At 43.4% G+C, this 12,945-nt stretch overlaps 1 protein-coding gene across 3 annotated transcripts in view; it reads right to left on the reverse strand.

Annotated features, from left to right (window-relative positions):
* Window positions 1–215: 215 nt before the first annotated feature.
* LOC117774477 (roundabout homolog 2-like) overlaps window positions 216–12,945 on the reverse strand; it is a 91,663-nt gene continuing 78,933 nt past the window's right edge. Inside the window, exons 21-28 of one of the 3 annotated variants that reach the window (XM_034606942.1) lie at window positions 10,947–11,074; window positions 10,017–10,289; window positions 9,017–9,179; window positions 8,018–8,275; window positions 6,209–6,420; window positions 3,410–3,571; window positions 3,032–3,286; window positions 216–1,663 (exon numbers count right to left, since the gene is read on the reverse strand). In XM_034606942.1, coding sequence (XP_034462833.1) covers window positions 1,662–1,663; window positions 3,032–3,286; window positions 3,410–3,571; window positions 6,209–6,420; window positions 8,018–8,275; window positions 9,017–9,179; window positions 10,017–10,289; window positions 10,947–11,074 — 1,453 coding nt within the window. In that variant the 3' untranslated portion in view covers window positions 216–1,661. Of the gene's footprint in view, window positions 1,664–3,011; window positions 3,290–3,409; window positions 3,572–6,208; window positions 6,421–8,017; window positions 8,276–9,016; window positions 9,180–10,016; window positions 10,290–10,946; window positions 11,075–12,945 lie in introns of those variants that run through there. The other 2 variants (XM_034606941.1, XM_034606940.1) reach the window with 2 other exon arrangements.

The following is a 12,945-nucleotide window of genomic DNA, read 5'->3' on the forward strand; positions in this document are numbered from 1 at the left end:
TAACCTCAGTTAAATCAAAGATATGATTGAAATTGAGGCAAAATTAGTCATCACTGGCTCTTGGCAAATAAAGGAATGAAGTTAGATGTTGAACCTGCAGCATTCATCGCTATAGGCGATGTAGCATTAGCAAAAACTAACATGTAGTCCCTTTAAAACCTTTAAATACAAATTCCACACATGCAAACAGTGTGTCAGACTCACAGGCGACGGGCTTGGTTTTCACATACACATTTTATTTTGCATCAAGGTATTGAAAAAACGGCCCTACTGTATGTGGCTGTGTATTCCTGAGGGCAAACCAATCTGGCAGGTAACGATTCTTCAAGGGGATCGAGAGCCATTCCCAGAACAATGATCCCAACAAAACCATCCACACAAGTGTTAAATTGCATCGTGAATCTCATTGGCAGAAAATACTAATTGGCTATAATTTAAAAACTTTCCTACTATTGGCAGTCTTTCAAGTTTATAGATCCTAGGTTGATAGTGTAAATCCAGTGTAGTGCATAACAACAAATCTATTATAATTCCTTTGATGTTTAACATCACATACAGTCGTCATTTAATGTTGCAGCTTATCCACCTTCAGGTGACATTGGGACATTTTAATGCATCTTTATCTGCTCCACCAAGGTAACACATGGCCTGTGGCTTTCAAAGACTCACTTTCATCTTCCTGTTTCCCTTTACTGTCACGTCGTCCTTTGAATATTGCACTATCGCCACGCCACTGTGTGTAATTGGAAAAGAAACAAATAAATATATATATTATTAGCATACTCTTCCTGGGAATGGCAGAGATACTTATTTTTTTTCAGGTTTTTGCTTTGGATATCACAACTGATGTGTTGCTTTGTCACCATAAAAAATGTTCTGGTAATCCTTTGCTAGATCAATGTTAGTATAAGTCATAATCCCAGTATGAAACACAGTTAGTTATTTTGGCATATTATTTCCTGTGGTTTTTCCTTGTAACTCTCAATATATGGGTATTTTTACAGCACAGCCAAGTATATATCCTCTGTTTAGGTTCTGTTTAACATAGACATCCCTCTTTGCCATTATGATTCTCCTCCTCAGCTCAGCTGACAATGGGTTTGTGCTTATTTTCACCAAAAACGCTCTGTGCAAAGTACAACAATACAGTAGCTTCATTGAAATCAGCTAACATTTTGAGCATTAATGAAAAAAAGAAAGTTTCACAGTAATAAAACACAAAAGAGACAACATTAGGTTCGGCTTGCATAGCAAAGCAAAAGAAAGAGAGAAAACATTAAAAAATATATTTACAAATTATGCAAGTCCCTTCTTGTTTCAATTAGTCATTTCCGTGTGAGTTTTCTTCTTCATCTCCACCGTGTGAACTGTTGTACACCATGTGACAGAAAATAGAAGCGGACATTTAACATACTGTTCACTCTTTTGGAGAGGGGGGGATGAAAATAACACTGTGAGACTGGTGTCTGTGTCTGTACATGACATTTACAGCTCTGCATTCTTTCTCTCACTCGTTTCCTCCTTCTTCAAGTCTGCCTCCTCTCCTTCTTCCCAACATCATTCCGTGTCGCTCGCAGAGAGAAAGAGAATTTCATAGCGCTTATAAACAAGGTGTCCTGGGACGGCAGGCAGCCACTGCAGGGAGCGAGGCTTCACAAAGACTCTGAAAGAGACACAGGCCGACACAACATCAGTGAATACTTCTGCACGTCTGCGTCTTCATTTCTGACTGTCTGCATCTTCATTTTCCCCTACCAGGACGTGCTGTGTCTTAGCATTAATTCAAGCCAGAAATAGTTGGGACACAGGACTTCATTTAATCCTTGTACCAATACTGATGTCTCCATTTCCTCCCATTCTAACCCTAACCCCAAGACAAAAATATCCCAGATATGGGTGCTGCCATCTTGCTTTTTTGATAAGATTTGAAACAGTATAAGACCACGGTCCCACATACAGGAATGCAGGCGAATGTCGTGTGTCACATTTGAAGTTGCTCTGTGGATTTGCTTTGCAACAGGAAGCGATTGTGTCATTTGCCACTGCTAAAATTGTGTATGTGTGACTGTGCCCTCAAGGTCCCGCAGATACATGCGCTCAGCCAATCACGAGTCAGTCCCAGCTGTCAATCATGACTTCTCCCTCCTACCTTACCGGGAAAATTAGCACTTTAACATATAAGTGTAATAAGAACAACCTAAACATTTGGGAAACATTTATGAAATGTGTACTTTCTAGTACTTTGGTCCATGTCCCATCCACTGATGAAGAGGAGGCAGTGTTTATCCTCTATATACCGCAGCCAGCCACCAGGGGGCCATGCAAATGATTTGGCTTCACTTTCGGGGGGAGCTATTATATCATCCATCTTTATAAACAGTGTTGTAGTAACATACGCTGCAGCTGGTGGTTGTTTCTGATTGTGATGGTCCTTGTGCAATCACAGGGTAGTCAGGTGACCCCGTGCAGATATCCACAATGGCTGCTCTAGGTGAAGGTGTTTATAAAAACCATGTTCATGTTGGAAGTTGTGAAAGGCTTGTGAAGCGTTCACACAGGTTTCCATGAGAAAAAATCAATTTGACACAGCAGCATCCAAAATCTATCATTTTGATCATCTTTTCATCTTCACGTCCTGTCATCACATTGTTTTTATCTCTACACAGAAAAGTCTCCGTGCTATGGGCGTTCTCGCAAATGACTAGAGGAGACAAATTTGATTTGTCTAATCATTCTTCAAAAAAGAAGTGACAGCCCCAAATTACAGACAAGTGAAGTTTCACTCTGAATTATGTTTTTGAAGCAGAAAAAACTGACAGCTTTATTGAGTTTTATTATCTGGTGTATAATTTTAACAACACGGCTTCTGTGTTATGTTTTCTCAGTTAGAGGTTAAAAGTGTTAAAATCAAACGATTGGAGAATGGAAAAGTAAAATTGTAAATAAAGGGTAACTAAATCTGCAGGTTATTTGCATGGGGCTCTATCCATTTTGTGCACACAGATACGTCCTCATGAGGATAGATACTCACAGTGTTCCCTCCTCTCTGTGCTGTTTGTGGGAGGATGCCCGTTGTGGGAGGGATCTGTGCCAGGTCTCTTGTGGGAACCCCTACTCAGGGTGGCCCTGTTGGATGTTGTCGTGCCGCTCCAGGAAGCCATATGCTGCCGCTCCAGCGTCGACACGGTCACCATGCACTCCTCAGAGGGGTCTGAGCCTGCAGCTGCCCACGAGCTGTGCATGCGGGAGCCCACGCTGTGCAGGGACTTGATGGCCGGTGTGTGGGCTGCTGGAGTGGATGGTAGACAAGCGCATTTGGCAGAGGATGTAAATGAGGCATCACGATACCTCTCCTCCTTGTTGGATTCTCTGACAAATTGTGGCTGAAAGTGTGAAAGACTCAACTCACCGTCCGCGTTGGCGTCTCTTCTTCTGGACAGAGTCCCGACCTTGTCTGTCTGGGGTTTGAGGCCAGTCAGCGGTGCCCTCTTGTGGCCAAGGCTATGCGTGCCCTGTGCGCCGTGGTCGGCTGTGCCAGAGCCGTCTGAGCGACACAGCTGGGGGGGTTTACCTACGATGAGTAGGAGCGAGAGGGAGAGTTAGTGAATAAAGATAAATAAAGATTTGGCTAAGCATCGACCTGGGTAAGTATTTGGCTCTAACACACACACACACAAACACGTGGGATGGAGCCAGGAACTGAAGTGAGAAGTGGAATTTCAGAGCTGCATGTCAGACAGATGTGTCAGATGCAGAAAATGACAATAAAACACAACAAACCAAATTAATAATTAAATCGAAATGTGAATGCTTGAAAAATTATGTAAAAACTATTCACACAGTTTCCTGTGAAAAGGAACAACTACAACTTCTCTATAAGCTACATGGTTAGTAAATACTGGAAGGCTTTATTAACCATTTTAATTTGATGCAGCAATGTAAGCAACTAGAGCGATAAAGATCTATCTATCTATCTATCTATCTATCTATCTTGAGAACCATTCATCTTATCAGCTGTATTGTTGAGGGCCCAAGGAAGTGCAGTTCAATATTAATAAACTTCGAATGAACATGAGACCAGCGCTCTGTAGCGGCAGCGGCTGGGTCACAAGAAGCTTTGGTGTCGATCAGCGGATCAACGTTCTGCTGCAGGTCTTTAGTTGCTGCCGGTCACTTTAACAGATTCAGAAAGAAAAGCTGCAACCAGCATCACCACGGACCAAGCAAACAGCCCAATTCCAAACAGGCAGGTTTACAACAGACACTGCACTAGTGCTTATTAAAACCAGACACCAGACATCACTGAAAGATGCATGAACAAACATGCCATTTAAAGCAATAAGCCACAGCTACAATATGGCACCCCCTGTGGAAATACTGCCAGCACGTTGGCTTTGTTCACGTTGTGATTCACTGATACGACGACTTACGAAAAGTGACAGCTAAATATGAGCTGAAAAAAAATGTTTGCATTGCTAATGTTTGTAAATATATTTAGTCACGCTGACCTGTTTTTCTCCCTGCAGCGGGTTATTCAAAGTGTAGAAAACACACATATTCTCAACGCATAAGTCAATCCCTTAACCTGTCAAACAGTGGAGTCTAAAAATGGTGCAGCTGCGTCCCTGTGGGAGGAGCTTTGAAGTTTGACAGGGCCCTATTTATAAATGCATCAAATCTTAAACGTTAGACATGTGACTTTTAAGTACAGTTGTCGAAAGATTATACGTTATGGTTTTCGGTGTTTGTGTAAGAATGGCTTGAAGTAACTTTGAACAGACTGAAGGAGAGGGAAAAGGGTGACGACCATGATTTACATTAGGATATCTGAATAATTTGAATTTGTGAGATGATAAAAAACTCTTTTACTTGACGGCAGCTTTGATTGCCAATCACCGTCCCTGCTGGCAGAGCTTCTATGTAGGCTAATAACCAAAAGTACAACCACTAGTGTGTGTGTGTGCATGCATGTGTGTAAATTGGCTGTTGTCTGCCTTGGTCTTTTTGATAATGCAGAGTGCCCATAGGTGATAGTTCAGCCAAGCAACAGACTGCACAGTGATTTCTGCCTCAGTGGCCCAAACCCTATTGGCAGACCAAACATTTATATTGGACAAAACTGCAAAGACCTGGATTATGTTAAAATATGTAATTTTGTATACTCAGTGCCAGTGTTTTGAAAATGGGATGGGGATGGACAAGAGTAAAATGTTGCTCAGGCCCAAGACATGTCCATTAGGAGAGCCCTACTGCAAAGTCAGAAGCGATGCCAAATTCAAAGCACACAAAGAAACAATACAAAGACTAATACAACAATGGAAAATGTGCTGCAAATACAAAAGAGCAAACCTGCTGCAGGGAGCCAAAACAAATACATTAATGGCAAACTCGCTTCAAATAGAAAAATCAATTCAAAACCACAAATGCATGCAACAGAGAGAAAAAAAAAAAAGCTGCAAATTCAGTCAAGAAAACAGAAGTTCTGCCGGCCTCTGGGGGGAGCGCTAAGTGGAACAGCTTGAGCTTCGACCCGAGAGACGGAGACCAGGACTGCGGTCGAAAAAATAAAAAATCACCCAAACCCAACCACTTTTCCTTGACCTAGATGGAAAACATCAAAAGGAAAGGACAACCGCTGTGCCAACAAAATCCGACTGCACCTCCACTGGGCGTTTTTCCTATTTTTAATCCAATTTTCTTCCTAACACGTGGAAGATAAGTTCCGTTAAAAAACTCTATGCAGTAGAATTATAATTCAAAAGAGAATCACATCTAGTTAGAGAGCGAGGATGTATTCAGGTTTTACATAGACCGCATACAACCATCAGTTACTCATAGCAACAAGTAAACAAACAAGATACAAAATCAGGAAATGAGAAAATAGTATTCAGACAGAAATACACACAGTTCCCTTCATAGTAAAACAACATTGAACATCGATTCTTAATAAATGTGCTCTATTACTGAAATAGTTTTGTTGGCATATATTTCTGATGTGTTTAAAGATGCCCATGTGTGGTTGACATTATTATTCATCCGTCTGCAGCTGCACTGGAAAACATTTCCTCAGATTTACCGCAGTGGAAACCATGAGATGATGAGTTCCGTTAGTTGTGGCGCCTGACGTCTTACCGTCGCTGACCTGCTGCTCTACTTATTCAACAGCGACGGCTTCAGTGAAATGAGTTTCACCGTGTGTCAAACGTACCTGAGCCCTCAAGGTTTTCCACGCTGTGACCGGGAATGTATTCAAAGCCGCCACACAGATTCTTCGACACCACGGCGTATCTCTCGTCATCCTCCTCGTCCTCGTCTTCCTCGGAGAGGAGCGTGGCTCCCAAATCGGAGCCCAGGGTGCTGGACATGAAGTCGATCGGAGGGATGGGGGTCTTGGACACGTTTGGAGTGCTCTTCATGTGCCTAATTAATTGTCGGGAAACACTGTGTATTAATGACCAAAATAAATGTTGGACGGAGGGATGATAATGACTGAAAATACTGAAAAAAAAAACATGGAAGCTTAATGGCTGCGTAGTGAGAAAGGCAGAGATGCGACGTGCCGATACGGTAAACGCCTGATGTGGTTTCACTGATTACTTTCTCAGCACTGGTGTGTGATGTGCGAGCACAATGGAGTTGTAATTGGACTGGATAAAGGATATCTGGATGGGCAGGGCTGTCACCAACATGCCTGTTATCTCCTCCACAGCTGTCCTCCATGATGGCTCACATCCCGCCATAGAGGAGCATGCATGCATAATTACCGGCTCTATTTACTGATGTCAGAACAGCATGTTAGACTAAACCCAGTCATTACCCTCCAACACATGTCGCCGCCGACTTGTCAAGATTCCCCCATGCTCCATCACAGGTATAATCAATGGAGGGGCTGTTTTTATCGGCCGCAGGAAACATGCGCCGCGGGTTCCAGCTGACACGTGTAAATACCAGCGTTAAAACACGTTCACACACGTTCACACACTGGAGATGGATATGCAAAACCCAAACTATTGACAGAATAAAATTAATCTGAGGAGCGATGCACACCCTGCACAAGCGCAGCTAATAATCAGGCAATGCTAACTTTTTTTCATTATAATAATGCAATTTGAAATCTAGCATGGCAGAGCCCATACCTCCGCTAAGGCCCAACAGGCCCCTTATGAAAACACATTTAGATTTACTCGATCCAGATTTTCATTTGGATCTGAACTGCATTGCACACACTCATAAATATCAGTTCCCTAAATATATGTGATCAAGATCCTTCAAGGAAAATGTTTAAAGCGCCCTATTTCACAATGTTAAAGAAAGAGAAAAAATAAATCTTGGATCCGTCCCCTGATTCTGAGCTGCACCAAAATTGCATTGGGTGTTTCCTGCATTCCTCCACCAAGTTTCATTCTAATCTGTTCATTCTAATGAGTTTTTGAGTAATCCTACTAACTAACAAACAAACAAAAGCTGATGAAAACATATCCTCTTGGCGGAGTAAATGACATCATCACCTTCTATACTGTATGATGGCAAATGATTGGTTCATCTAAAAAAGATGTAGATCATTGTACAATATTGATATATTATTTATCTAAATACATTTTTCAATCTACAGTATATGTATATGAGCATTAGGTTGTGTCTATATTCTTAAAGGATGCAGAGATACATGTTTGATTGTACGCATTTTGTGACTTCTTCATGATGTCATTATCATATAACATCATATGATGGGGAATCATTTGCTGATCAATAGAAGTTTACATCGTCTTTTATTGGCAAATTATCGTGAAAAATTTGATTTTCTGTCCATGTTTTTTGTAAGTTGACCTTTGACTGATCAGCCCTAAAAGTTAATCATGTAATTGGGTAATTAACCAAATCACAGGTATGTTTTCTTCTGTGGAAAGCAGACATATTTGAAAAACAAACATGTGCACAGAATGATAAATACAAACAAAAAAAAACACAAACACACAAATGAATGAAGACAGTCTCAATAGCTTCACCACATCCTCACCACGCCTGCTTGGCCACCTCGTACTGGTAAGCTCTGGTCAGCTCGTCCAGGTGGGCCTGTAGGATGGATTGCATCTCGTCGTGGTGGGCAGAGCTGAGAGAGGAGGACGAGGGCTGGCTGAAGGAAGATGCAGCTGGAGATGAAGATCGTCCTCTCAGCGGAGGAGTGGGACCTCTCTCCTCCTCTACCTCGTTGTCCAGACTCTGGTGGTGGTAGGTCTGGACCGACATGGGTGGGGCCCAGCTGTTGCTGTCATATCTGGGATGTGGACAAAAAGACAGGAACAGGAAATATGTAAGGATTTTATTCCAGAAAAAAAAATCCCATTCTCATCTACTAATTCCAGAAATCTCTGTCTGTCTGTTTGTGGCTCACATATCTCGAGAACAGTTTATCTTAGTGGCTTCACACTTGGCACTTGTGTCGAATTCCTCTTAAGCTATTTGTCTTCAAAGTAATAGCACAATTACAGAGCTTTTATTTTGAAAAGTTGTGGAATTGGTTCTTGATCCTTGAGGGGTTCCAGGGGATCCCGGTCAATTATTTCCACGATAGTTTCATCCATAAGTAACATACTGACTTAATGTAAGACTATTTTGATCCTGCATTTCACACACTTCCTGAAACCAGACCTCTTGTCAAATGGGGGTCTGTGGTCTAGTTTGTGTCGGTTAAGGGGACCCTTAGAACAGGCACTGCACTAGTTGATCAAAATGTTAATGAAATGTTTATTTTTGCCCTCAATTTGCAAGTTAAATCTTTACACCAGCTGAACACAAACCTATATTATTAGGGACAACACACAGCTCGAGGTTTATTCAAACACTGTGTGAATGGTGTGAAGCTCTCTCATGAAACCAACACACACTCTGGCCACAGGTGCAGGATATTGTGACCTCTGTGTTTGTATGTGTTTCTTCTGTCCAATTGTATATTTTTTTATTTATTTATTTATTTTTTCTTGCGTTCAGAGATTGATGAGATATGAGAGTATCTTACCCTCCTCCGTGGTTTTCCTCGGGGTAGCGGTCAAGGTCGACCTCGGTACCAGGAAGCGGGTGCATGGGTGGTTGAGGCAGGGGCATGTTAGCCCAACATGTCCCATTTGATTTAGCGGTCTTTGTTCCACCCTTCACCTTCTTTTTCTTCCCACCCTTTGCACCTGAGGGTGGGTAGAGAGGGAAGGAGGGTTAGCTGTCTCCGCACAACACTGAGAAATCCCTCTACACTCTACCCACAGATACTATTCCACACTGACTTCATGCACACAAACACACACACACAAACCCCTGCTGACTGACTTAAAAAGCTATCCTCTATCTTCTTCTGCTATCCTAACTTTTTCAAACCTGTCTCCTGCCCAACGTTCGTTATTTTTTTCCTTCGCTGACAGCACATTAGGACTTTTTCTAAATCTACCACGTTAACTTGTGTCTATGCAGCCTCACCACTTGCTCCACTTCATCTCTGGAAAGCCTGACATTTAGCTGAGCACGCAGCGTATTGTGCAAAACTACAAAAAGACAAACAGACAAAAAACTAAAATCCCCTCTTGGCCTCGCTAAGTGTCGACACGTTGCACAAACAACTCAGAACACTGAGGGATTTTTTTTTTTTTTCCGCCACCACTAATCAAGTTAACCCAAAGAAATGCGTCATGATTGTGTGACATTTCTGGGCTAGATACGCTCCCAGGGTGGAATTGTGATGAAGACAGAAGAGTAATTAAGAGCATTATCCTAAGGGTCCGTTAACAGCAAATATGTAAATATAATATGTAAATAAAATCCTTTGCATTCTGCTCTTTCTCTGGTATACTTTGCCAGCTGCCTTGTAGTAATTTCAGTGGAAAAAAATTTAATAAAGGTTGTTTCGGAACAGAAATGTTGCTTTTGCTGTGCGTTCAAGCAAGGCTGCAGTCCTCTGAGATTGAAGACGCATAAAAAGCAAAAACACAGAAACAAAAGTCTCTGTTGTGCACATTTCTCATTATTCGTACCGCTGCCAGGGTGTCGGTCGGTCAGCGAGTAGCCCAGGTTTGCCATCTCCTGGTGGGCCTGGAGAGAAGCCTTCCAGCGGGGATCTGGCCTGTCCACCGCCAGCTCGTGGAAGCTGTTGGACTGCAGTATCTGAGTAGTGGCATAGGGGGTGGGCTGCGTGCCTCGTGCTGGGCTGCTGTAGCCGCCCTTCCCCATGAAGTCAATGCTGCTGTAGATGGCACCATCAGACAGCATGGTGCCGGTCTTCTCCACCGCTGCGGACGGTAACACATCTGAGACAAAAAGGCGGAGAGCGAGAGAGAGAGAGGGGAAAAAGGGATCATGGAGAGACGCGTTGATTTGAAGTTAACGATCTTTAAGGTCATTAACGCTCCCCGCTGCCGTGGCACTCCGTATTAGTTAGATACAGGTCTCAAATGGACTTGATATAAATGAAAGTGATTATCTACCGCCATAATTAGCATGCAACACGCTGTTGGAGCCCAGCGGAGTGCTCGCGAGAGGGACACTCAAACAGCGCTAACCTTCAGCTCTACTAGCCTGCGCACATGGAGCCTGCAGCTCACCGGGATTCCAATGTGCTTAGAGAGAATACAAATCTATGAATAAATAAAACGAAAACATACACCTGAACCATCAACCTCATGCTACTTTAAAAAAAATGCAGAACGGCAGGGCATGAGAAAGAACGACAGGCAAGAAATATATGCAAACACCACAAATTTAAGCCAAAGATCATCCTTGTCAGATCAAATTAGTAAAGCGTGGCCCTCAAAGGCTCTTTTAATTTGGGTGCGTGTGTTTGTTTGTGTGCATGCTTGCTTATGTGTGACGTCCTGTCACTGCTCTTCCCGAAGGCTGAATGTCAAAACTGTCCGACCAGGCATTGCTAAAGCTGCGTCCTCCCGTGTCTGTTTATGGCGTCTTACCTCCTCTGCCAAAGTTGTTGCCGCCCTTCGGACTTCGTAAGCCGCGGTTGGCCGGGAGGCTCGTGGAGGGCCAGGAGTCGGCCAACCAGGGGAGGCCTTGGTCACCCGCTTTCAGCAGCCCCGGACGGCTGAGAGAGGATGTTTGCAAAGACACGAGACGGCGGAGGAGAGAGAGAGAGAGATAGAGAGAGACATTGTTAAATATCCTGTCTGCACCGTGACTGCATTGCTCATTTTCTTCCTGCTGCATCAACAACAAATTGATGCGAAAACTCATTCAGCATATTCTCGCCTGTGGAGCAGCCCGGCGCGCACGGGCAACAATAAACAACACACAGACATAAAATGGCAAGTCTATAAATCAGACTTCTGCCCGCCCTCGACTCCAGCACCCCTTAACTCTCCCCGGAGAAACCAGGCAGGCCTAAATACACACTAAATCCACTTTAGAGCCTTAGCACAACAGAAATTTACATTTTAAATTGAGAATCATGGACAGCCTCTGGCAGATCGGCTACACTGGCGCCCCGTCGCCATGGCAACAGAGACAGCAAAAGCCCATTAGCTGGTTTGGGAAAGCTACCGTGTCATTTTGTCTTAGTGAAATACAGCAGTCATGAAAACAGGCTTTGACTCCAAGGTAGGGAAGTTGCGGGCAGCCATTCAGGGAGAAACAGACGACAATTTACAACTAACATTGTATCAGCTGCTATAATAAAATGGCTAAAACCCCTCACATGCTTCATGCATCCGGTTTGCATATGTTTGCTTAATGTGCAGCTACACAGTGCGTTTTCCACAGAGCCTGATTTGCCAAGTGCCAGGGGAATTGTTCACAGCTGACTTGGTGATGGCTCAAAGGTGTTCAAACAATTATGTCAATAATTTCCCCCTTTAAAACACACACGCATATACATACATTTGCATACGTTTACTCAGGAGCACATGCTGAGAGCAATAACACACATGTGCATATTCAGTGCGCATAAAAAAAGAGGCAAGAAAGTGTTTATTTTTAGTGCCATCATTTGCAACATTTGCTCTGTCTCCGGGCTTATCTGTTTGTTTAGGTGTGCCAAACAGGAAGGAGGGAATGGGGGGGGGGGGGAAGAGGACCTTAATTCTTTCACTTTCTGCAAGGCAAGTTCATCTTTTCCTACTTTGGTGTTTCGCTACATGTTGATATTGTGGGTGGGTACAGGGGTGTCACAGTGCACCACGATACAGATTGTGCAGTACTGTCATCGCTGTGATAAATCAACAGCCTCACTATAAAAATAAAGCATTTTATTTTATTTAAATGCTCAGTTTGGGCTACAGTATGACTTGTAGCAAGGTGGAGCAAGTCGTCCCCTAACCAGAGGGTCGGCGGTTCGATCCCCGTCTTCCCCATTCCATTATGAATGGGTGGGAATGGGTGAATGGCAAAACTATATTGTGAAGCACAATATAAATACTGATTATTTTTATCAGCCTATCTTCATGCGAGGGGCCGTGGTAAAAAAGGGAGCAGCCAAACAGATCAATTAAAGCGTGTTGAGGACGCGTCAATAGCCCCTTAAGCTTTAAGAGATGAGGGGAGTGTGGGAACCAGACGGGGACACAGAGGCAGCCACGGGAGAAGAAACACTCGTTACCACCCAAAAAAAGAAATAATAAATCAAGTCGTTTGTGCAGGCAACGTGACAGAACCCGACCCGAACACAAATATCATTGTATCATTTTGGTCCAAATTCTGGCTGGGTCCTGATGTGCTCGGTTCGGGTATCCACACTCTACTCAGCAAGCTTTGTCGAGGTGTCATGGAAACAAAAGAAAAACTGTTCTAACATTTAAAAAACATCATGTCTGTGAAAATGAGGTGGCAACCCACATGCTGGTTTGAGCCTGGCTGCGGGTCAACCAGTGCCAGTGGAGCACTCCCCCCAAAAAAACACCAAATTCATTCCGGGGCATTGTTTACCGCTGCCATGCCATATACGACAACACTAGTGGGAGA

The sequence above is a fragment of the Hippoglossus hippoglossus genome, chromosome 14 (genome assembly GCF_009819705.1).
Source record: "Hippoglossus hippoglossus isolate fHipHip1 chromosome 14, fHipHip1.pri, whole genome shotgun sequence".
Lineage (NCBI taxonomy): Eukaryota > Metazoa > Chordata > Actinopteri > Pleuronectiformes > Pleuronectidae > Hippoglossus > Hippoglossus hippoglossus.